Raw genomic sequence first — 9,527 nt, 5'->3', positions numbered from 1 at the left:
AGTAGCAGAGACAAATTGTGAATCGAGTATAAGTTCAAAGAGTACAAATGTAATGAATCCAAAACGCAAATGATGAAGAAATGTCAAATGAAATTGTAAATTTTATTAAATAAAATTATGAGCAACAAGAAAAATCGAAATAAAATTAAATCTAATTTTGTTTTTAAAACAAGATAGTTAATTAGTTATGATAATTTCCACGTCTCAATTTAATGGATCATTTTTCAATTTTCAGTCAAAACTGTACCGTTAAACATTAATTTCACTAATTAATGACAACTCAGTATTCGATAAAAAATAATTATTTAAAAAATAACTACTCAGTATCATATCACATCTCTTGCTTTACTAATCCAAATCTATTCATGCAAATATTTAAAACTCCAGTTCGTTGAATTGAACTGAGAAGAACCAGTTCCAATGGATTCGATGACTCTAATTAAACCCTCAATCGGAGTCCTGATTTCTTTGCTTATCGCGGCCGGAGCTTATCGGAAAAAGTCGCTCGACGCCTCCGGAGCAATCGCCGGCTTCATCGTCATGTCGATTCACCTCGCCGTCGATTTCAGGTTTTGCTCTTCCTAACATCCTTATCGCTTGGTGGTGATACAACGAGGAGTTCGGTACGGAAAAATGTGTTTTTGAATTTGACTGATTCTTGTGCTTTCTTCGAGAGAAGATTCGGAGCAATGATCTTGGCCTTCTTTTTCACATCGTCTAAGCTGACGAAAGTCGGGGAAGATAAAAAGCGACGCGTTGACGCCGATTTCAAGGAAGGTGGACAGAGAAACTGGTAAAATCATTGAACCTTTCATGACTTGATATACAGGTTTAAACGAATTGCTAAGCTCTTTGTTTTGGTGGTGAATTGTTCTAGGGTTCAAGTTCTTTCAAATAGTGGAATTGCCACAATCTTTGTGATCGCTATTTGGATAGTGTCTGGTTGGGAAGCAAAGTGCTTAAACTCGGAAGAATCGATTCTGGTGACGGCTCTCATCGGTGGAGTCATCGGTCACTACGCTTGTTGCAATGGAGATACTTGGTCTTCTGAGCTTGGTATTCTCAGTGAGGATCAACCCAGGTTGATCACAACATTTAAGGTCTAATATTTCTCATTCTTTTTTCTTCGACTAGATTTCTCTATATGATTGTAGAATTACCGAGTCTTGGGTGACTTTACAAGCGCGTTTGCCTTTAGATTGTATTACTGTTCAAGCAACACTAGACGATATAGATTCAGATGTAAGTTCTTACCAAGGGTTGGAGAGAGAGCTCTGCGACAAACGCTATGCAGTATTTTGCTCACTCGTCTCTCTGCCGTTTGATTAGTGGCCTGAATGGCCCTTTGCCTCCCACGTATTCCCATCCATTGCAGTTATGCTTTCAGTCTCAACCTTCACTTCTTAAAACCTACCTGGGTTTGGAGCCTTGGCGATATTTGTTTTAAGTGGTGTTTGACTTAATCAGTTCAAGTGCTATGTCTGGCTTGAGAATCATCAATTATTGAATTACGCTGCAACATTTAGTCATTTGCGCTAGTGAGCTATTAGTTAAGGGGAAGTTTTAGAATGATTGATGATATTTTAGTCTATAAATAGATAGAATTAGAGGGGATTGAGGCGTTTAAATTATATGCATGGAAGAATTTCATTAAAGGAGAGTACATGTCTCTAGATAGAATACCCCATCATCTAGTATTCTCATATCGTTTTTATAGAAGAATATAAAAGTCTTTATCAGCAAGCTTTGAAAGTGGACCAAGATGTATATGCATATTCGAAACTAGATAACAAACGATGTTTCCTCATTTCTGGTCACAGCCTGTTCGAAAGGGTACAAATGGAGGTGTCACAAAAGACGGGCTTCTCGCGGCCGCGGCTGCAGGGGGTGTCATCGGGCTTTCGTTCTTGGTCTTCGGATTTCTCACCGCGAAATGCACTTATGACTCCATATTGAAACAACAGGTCGTAATACCTCTCGCCGCCATCTCCGGACTGTTAGGCAGTATGATCGACTCTCTTCTCGGGGCAACATTACAGTTCAGCGGATTCTGCAGCGTTCGTAATAAGGTATGCGATCCTTTCTTTTAAAAAAATCAAGCAATTTAGATAGCTTGTGACATTGATAGCGTTTCGGATTTGGATTTGGATTCTAGGTGGTTGGGAAACCAGGGCATACGGTGAAGAGGATTTCGGGTCTTAACTTTCTTGACAACAATGGCGTGAACGCTGTCTCGATACTTCTGACCTCAATTCTGACCTCCATTGCTTGCGTTTACATTTTCTGAGAACGACCCGTGTCAGATGGCTGACCTCCAGGGATAATAAGTTTGCTCAACTTCAAACGAAGTCCGGAGCATATTTATTTTGTTACAATTGGATGTGTGTAGTTGATTGATGGCTCAGAAAAAGATACCCCAGTGACTATGAATGACAAAGATTTAGTTCATATTCAATTGGTTTTAAACAGCAAAATTGGTTTCAAATGTTAAGATCCAGTAATAAGGACTCGAAGCTGTGAAAAATGAATTGAGTAGTGAAAAATTCCCCTATTGCTGCTGATAAAATAAAATAAAGTAACTAATGATAGGCAGTCCTGTAGGTGATACGAAAGAGAAAAAAAATGAAGTGTTTAAGGGCGATAACTTGAGAACTGTTTTTTTTTTACTTTTCTGTAAAATAAAAAAATTGAATTCAGTGTTTGATTGATAATTGTCATAATATAACTCAAAAAGTTTTCGAACTGTATTTTGTTTTAATGAAGAAATCAAAAAATAGTTTTTAGGTGTTTTTCAATTTTTTCACTAAATTTTTTTTATTTTTTTTACTATCTCTTTTTAACATCTCCTTCTTTCCTCTCAACATCATTCTATTTTCCTCACTTTTGACTATCAAATTTATTTTCTTTCTCCGGAAAAACTCAAGTTTTACAACTCTGTCGAAAAAATTTAAACTCTAATATCTCAACAACCGGAACTCCGTTTCACAAACCGTAAATTGAGTCGTGATCCTCTCGGCGTGTAGATCAGTTTTCACTTTCAAATTAAGGTTTCAAAATTTGGCAATTGTTGTTCCGACTCTAGCGACAAATGCGGTGTTTTCCAGTGACTATGTGATCAATCATCAAACGAAAGGTATGACAATGATATTCGCAGCAAATGCTTTCAATTAATATATATCTAGACGCCTAATTTTTCTGTGGATTATTACACTACAACTACAAAAAACTGAATAAAAAAAATTAAATCCGTATCAAACAGTTATTTAAACTACAACTTTAAAAATAAAAAAAAAATAAAACAAAAAACGGGCTTGAGTGAACTATCAAACAGGCCCTAAGTTTTTTTTTTTTTTTTTTTTTTTTTTTTTTTTTTTTTTTTAAGATATATTAAAAACCGACGGAGGAAAACTGTGGTTACATTATTTAAGATTTTAAGGAAATAAATGCCTTAATATAAAAAAGAAAACAAGAGTCATAGGTTACACAAACATTTTATGGTACCTATACCCGTTGCAATCTCTTACAATCATATTACGCACACTTAAGGACAAATCTAGAAAAAGAATTAATAAAAAAAACTCGAAAGCGAATGGCCAAGCTTGCTAAGCAAATCATCAGACATAATCTCTTCGCGGTAGACATTGTGAATTATCATATTTTTCTCCTATTGACAAGCAATTAATCATCCAAGTTGGGGAAATATTATCTTTTAAAGAATCAACGAGATACGGGTTCAATCCTCCGAGACAATGATTCGTTTCAATTATATAATCATTACAAGTTGTAGTTTTTTTTTTTTTTTTTTTTTAATTTGAACTTAATGTTCCATGTAATCAAATATATGATATGCATGAATGAAAAAAAAAAGAACCAACGAGAGTTTTATAATTTTTTTATTATCTTTTTTACTACAATTAATGATGAAATATGTGTGTCAGTGTGTACTATATATATATATATATATATATATATATATATATATATATATATATATATATATATATATAGTAACTTCTATTTAAGGAATTTTAGGTAGAGTAATATAGAATTATTTTTATTCCTTTTTTTAAGTAAACCTGGTAGCATTCCATCACAGCTTGGTGAGTAATGACCTCATTCAAAGCCCGGGCGGGACATCCTTAGACCACCCATCGGCCATCCGTCTCAATAAGTATTTCGCAGGATTATGAGCAAAAAATTTACAAGAAGAAGGAATGAATACAAAGTCCAGCGCAGTAAAGAAAGAAGCCATAGCCTACAATATCATCATTAATCGTGGCCAGGTCTAAGCGAAGTCACGTCTAGTTCTTGCAAGCTTCTGCTACCACTGAGCAACAAAATTTTCTATGGCCTTCCTCCGACCACTCTCCAACGCATAAAGACACATTTAGCAAGATGAGCCAAAATTCCTCGATTAGAAAATGCGATTTGTGAAGCAAACACGTGCGAAGCCACATGGGAGTGAGATGGGGTTATAACCCCACTCAAATTTTTTTTTTTTTGTGCATTTTTTGCTCATTTTTTTATTTTATTTTTACATTTTTTTACGTTCAAAATTTATAAATCAGCCCCCTTGAATTTTTTGTTGCGAATTAGCCCCCCATAATCTAGATTTCTGGCTTCGTCCCTGGTCCCGGCTAATGGCCACAACCCCAGGTGGCGGGCGGTCGAGGCCACCTCGTTGGGCGAGAAGAGGGAGCCCGCCGATTATGATCGACATCCGAGGCCTTAGACCTCTGAAACTCGGCCACATAGTCGTCAATCCATTCCACTAGTTAGAGCACCAGCTTCCCATCCCCCCACTTCTCCCAAGTGACATTGTTTCTATCATTTCCAATCAGCAAACATCTACAAACTAGATGGTGTTTTTTTTTTTTTTTTTTCAAGTGATAAATATATTTAATAGTCATATAAAAAAGTTTATATTTCATAACATTAATTATAATTAATTAGTCATTTATTTTTATCAACTATAATTTAGTGACAAAAATTCCTAATTAACTCAAGCCTATTGGAAATCAACGGGCAAGAATTATTTTGGAAAAATTGTAAAGTAATTGTTGTTAATATAATTTATGACTAATTAATCAAACGTTGCCTATTTAGCAAACAATAAATTTGATGTGTCTTAGTTACTTATGAAAAATCTGCGTATTAATTTAATTATTACGTAAAAAAAATCAAGCAATAAGGGAACCAAGTCCAAATATTATAGAAGAATTTGTTGTAGCTACAAAACCCTCATTTCTTTTAAGATCTTAGTCAAATTTTCATTTTATTAATAAAATAATCCACGAGGTCGAAGTAAATAAATTAACTAAAATAGTTAATTTAATTTGCTTCGGCCTGGTGAATTATTTTTTTTTAATAAAATGAAACTTTGACTATTTCCTAAAACGAGGATGGACTATTAAGCTACTAGTCTAATTATCCCAATTTTTTATTCCCTTTTTAATAATATTTTAGGACAAATATTGATAAACCTAATTTTTTTTATTAGAAAATAGTTCAATATTTTATTTAAAAAATATAATTTTTAAGCTTGTAACCACCTTCAGCTTGAGTGATGCAGGTTTTGGACCCTACAAAATAGTTCAACATTTTTACGTATTTCGTTCTGTGGAGCGTATCTGGCGATTTTAGCTATATTTACATGTACGAGGTAAAAGTGTAAAGCAGTAGATATAAGGGCAGTGTAGATTTATGGCCATTTTCAAATTTGAAATTGCAAAATAGCCACCGTTTGGATAATTATTATTTATTAGCCACACAACATTATTTCCTATCAGATATAGACTGAATTACCCTTTAATTTAAATTTCTTCCAGCGCATTAATTCATAATGAAAAAACGAAAATAAAGATAAAAAAATTAATGATGCGATTAATAAGGCATATTTAAGGGTACACGTAACCAATTACACAATTTAAAAAAGAAAACCAAAACATATAAGCCATTCAACACATTAAAATCGCAGAAAAAAGCTCTTGGAGAAGATAAATGCCATGTATCAATGATAATTAACAATAATTAATTCTGTACAAAACCATAAAAATATTGACGAAAAGAGATAAACAAACACTTATTAACAAAAATTAACGATTATTTACTGTGAAGAACATATAATCTTGAGACCAGTGCGTTATTAACAATTATTATTGATTATTAACTGTTATATATTACTAATTATTACTGCGAAAATTTGAAGAAAAAGCAAAAAAATGAAACGAGCGCAGAGTAATTTTCTTTAAATCTTAAATTTTTTTTTTTTTTTAACTCACAAGCTTTTTTCTTATGAACTTCGAAATTTACTAAAAATAGCTTATTTAGGATTTAATATAATTAAGTCATGCTGAACTTGCGAATAATATAAATTGGAACTGAATCCCTATTAAAAAGGAAGCCTATTCATTAAGCGTGTATCTCAAATAAAAACTAATTGTGTATCTAAAAAAACGTGTAAAATAAATGTGTGCAACAAATGGTAACTGAATCCTATAAAAAAGGAAAATAAGTCAATAGAAGAAGAAAAAAAAAGAACGCACGTTTCAAACTGAATCAGTTCTATGCAAATCATAAAAAACGCAGAAAAAATACCTAGAGAAGATAACATATTACCAATAATTTCCAAATATTAACTGTTACTAAAATATATTAACCGTTATAACTTTGCAATAACTGACATAGTAACGGCGGAAAACAAGGAAGGGAGCACCAAACATATACACACAGATCGATCGTACACTATTTATCACAGATCACACCTCACGATCGTATCCACGAACCTGCAAGTTTGGTCCTTCGTATAACGGGGTTTTTTTTTTTGTTTAAGTTTATTTTGAAATCATAAAATACAGATCCTATAATTAAGGAATTTAAAGAATAATGATAATTTTTTGATACGAAAATCAATTTTATTAATTAACTAATAAGGGTATATTCGGTACAAAATAAGTGGTTTCACTCGCCACATCATCAATTCGGCTAATTATCAATTATTAACTAAACGTTGGTTATAATAAAATTAATATGTTTTAAGTGGTTTAGTTGTTAACAATTCTCTAGATATAATCCATTCAAGACTGATTGCTCAGGTTATTATTATTGAAACTTGAAAGTGAATTCCATTCCCTTTTATTTACCAATAAAGTTGATAAACATGATACCACTGCCAAGAAACAACACTTTAAAAAAAAAACAAAAACAAAAACAAAAACAAAAAAAACAGAGATGATAATTTGCTACCGGAAATGATGGTAGTTCTTTATTTTCTTTTACCCCTTTTTTCACTGCTATGATTAGGTCTTAATATTTTCAGAGAAACATATAGGTCTAAGTTACTTGATTTTTTTTGCAAGTGTACGCAATCCATATGGTTGTTTCACTAATTTGCGGAATAACAAATCTAACAAGCAAGTAAATAATTTAACAAAGGACAAAAAATTGGTAACTCGGTTAAAAAATAAAACATTTATTTAGAGGAGTACATCACATCATGATGGAAACAATGCACTATAATGAATAAATGTACAAAGACTCGAATACACAGATTTTTTTCTCAAATAGCCGTATCCTTTGTCTATTAATAAAATATATATATAAAAAAAAGCTCCCTTAGATTAGAAAGCTCTCGGTGGTACCTAGGATAGCCTAGTGATAATTCCACACCACCTCCTGTGTGGAGGTCGTGGGTTCAATCTCCACTGCAGCAAAGCTAAAAAAAAAATAAAATTAGAAAACTCTCTCTCTCTCCCTCTCTTAAACACAGACTGAAAAAAAGCTCTCACACACTTGTCTTGTTGACGATGAACCAGATATATATACAAGGAATAAGTAAAAGCTGAGTCGACGTGTGACTAAAAGTGTTACTTAATAATCAAAATGCTAGGTTAGTTTTTTAGAATAGATAAACAAATATTTCGTTAATCATTAGATCGAGTAACCAAATCCAATTATACATCTCCAATAACCTTGGAATTAGAAACACAAAGATATATCTAGTTTGATTCCGTGTAAGAACATGTGATTGAAGTAACGCTGAACTCATGAACAAGTAGATGCACAAAAATATTCAACAAAATATGTTTTGCCACAAACAAACCATACCACAAGGATAGAACTAACATTTTAAAAATTACATTATTAAATTTTTGACATACACTTAGACTGAAATACTTCATTTTTTTCATTTGAACTTTAATTTTACTTTCAATAATTTTTTTCATGTTCATTTATATCATGTTAATTATCTCTATTTTCACTTTCATAAGTCCAATAATCACAGTTATATAAATTTGAATACCAAAAATTGATTTATTTTTATTCATAAATTTGGATATCTTTTACGCGTGTTGAAGATTATTTAAGAGCATATTGAATTTCAATGGTATCTTTATAATAATGTTAGAGGGGGAAGATGATATGCCTTATTTTTTTTTTTTTCGGCGGAACCTTGCGGATTCAATGCCTATAATTTACTTCTTTTTTTTTTTTCCCGGATCCAGACGGAATCTAATGGCATACAACGAATTCCGATTATTTAAAAAAATTTCAGTCTTCTTCAACATACGTAAAAAATATTAAAAAATTCACCTTTTTTTTGTTTAAAACTGATCCTAAATGTGATTATTTGACTTAAAAAAAAAGGAAAGATATACGTGGTTCTTAGGTTGGTCTAGTTGTAATCTCACACCTACCATGGTATGTAAAAATGCATGCCTCTTTATACAGGTGAAAGTTTATCCTCTTTCAGCTTAATGTCCATGCATTATCATGCAATCTTGATTTATATGTCTGATGCTTTTGCACTGCGAATATATATCATTTAAGCCGATAGTGTCACTTTTTTTTTTAAAAAGGAAAAATTATACAAAATGACATAGATAAAAAGAATTAGGATTAAAAATAGAGTTTAAAATGAAACTAAGTTTATACAATAATACGACTATTTAGTTGTTAGGCCTCCACTTTGGTTAAGTTATTTGGTTTATGAATAAAATTGTGGGTCTGACGTAGTGCTTAGGTGGCTATGAATAAGGAATAGAAAAGACTTATATTAGAGTTTGTTTTGGTAATCTAGTAACGTAGTCAATTTCAAACATGATTTTAAAGATGTAACTAACGTTTGGTAAATTTTGTGATCTAGTCATTTACATAAATAAGTGGTTAAAAAATATCGGAAATAACCTTATGTAACATAAATCATAGAAACCAACTATTAGCCAACGTTTCAGCTAGTCAAAACTTTCGAGTGTAAAATAAATGAAAATTAAATCAGAAAAATTTGTCTTACATTATGGATTAAAAGTTGACATGTATTCTTTTTAACTATAAACTATAAAAAAAAAAGTTAATCCAAAAATACTTGATTAAGCTATAAAAAATGAAATAAAATACTATGGATTATGAAAAGTTGACGTGTATTCTATTTTTTTCAAAGGAAAAAATGACGTGTATTAATTGCATTATTTGGCCAATCAAAACATGGATTATATGTTGATGTTAGCCAATTTTAATAGAAGATAATC

The 9,527-nt window shown here is 31.8% G+C and overlaps 1 protein-coding gene across 1 annotated transcript; it reads left to right on the top strand.

Annotated features, from left to right (window-relative positions):
- Positions 1 to 324: 324 nt before the first annotated feature.
- LOC149400942 (integral membrane protein (Protein of unknown function DUF92, transmembrane)) lies at positions 325 to 2,524 on the top strand. The gene is made up of 5 exons (XM_089611094.1): positions 325 to 569; positions 680 to 793; positions 878 to 1,100; positions 1,821 to 2,069; positions 2,156 to 2,524. Exons 1-5 carry the CDS (start codon positions 421 to 423, stop codon positions 2,285 to 2,287), a joined length of 867 nt encoding a protein of 288 aa, XP_089467220.1. The 5' UTR covers positions 325 to 420; the 3' UTR covers positions 2,288 to 2,524.
- The last annotated feature ends 7,003 nt before the right edge of the window (positions 2,525 to 9,527 follow it).

Source organism: Urtica dioica, chromosome 4 (genome assembly GCF_054948205.1).
Source record: "Urtica dioica subsp. dioica isolate 48M chromosome 4, U.dioica_male_clone48M_v1_H2, whole genome shotgun sequence".
NCBI lineage: Eukaryota > Viridiplantae > Streptophyta > Magnoliopsida > Rosales > Urticaceae > Urtica > Urtica dioica.
This window is presented reverse-complemented; position numbering and strand designations above follow the sequence as displayed.

What these genes read in the sequence shown, in the direction of transcription:
- LOC149400942 (XM_089611094.1), top strand. Translation starts at nt 421, where the DNA reads ATGGATTCGATGACTCTAATTAAACCCTCAATCGGAGTCCTGATTTCT. An exon ending in CACCTCGCCGTCGATTTCAG is followed by an intron (nt 570 to 679) that starts GTTTTGCTCTTC and finishes CTTCGAGAGAAG; the next exon opens with ATTCGGAGCAATGATCTTGG. An exon ending in TCTGCAGCGTTCGTAATAAG is followed by an intron (nt 2,070 to 2,155) that starts GTATGCGATCCT and finishes TTTGGATTCTAG; the next exon opens with GTGGTTGGGAAACCAGGGCA.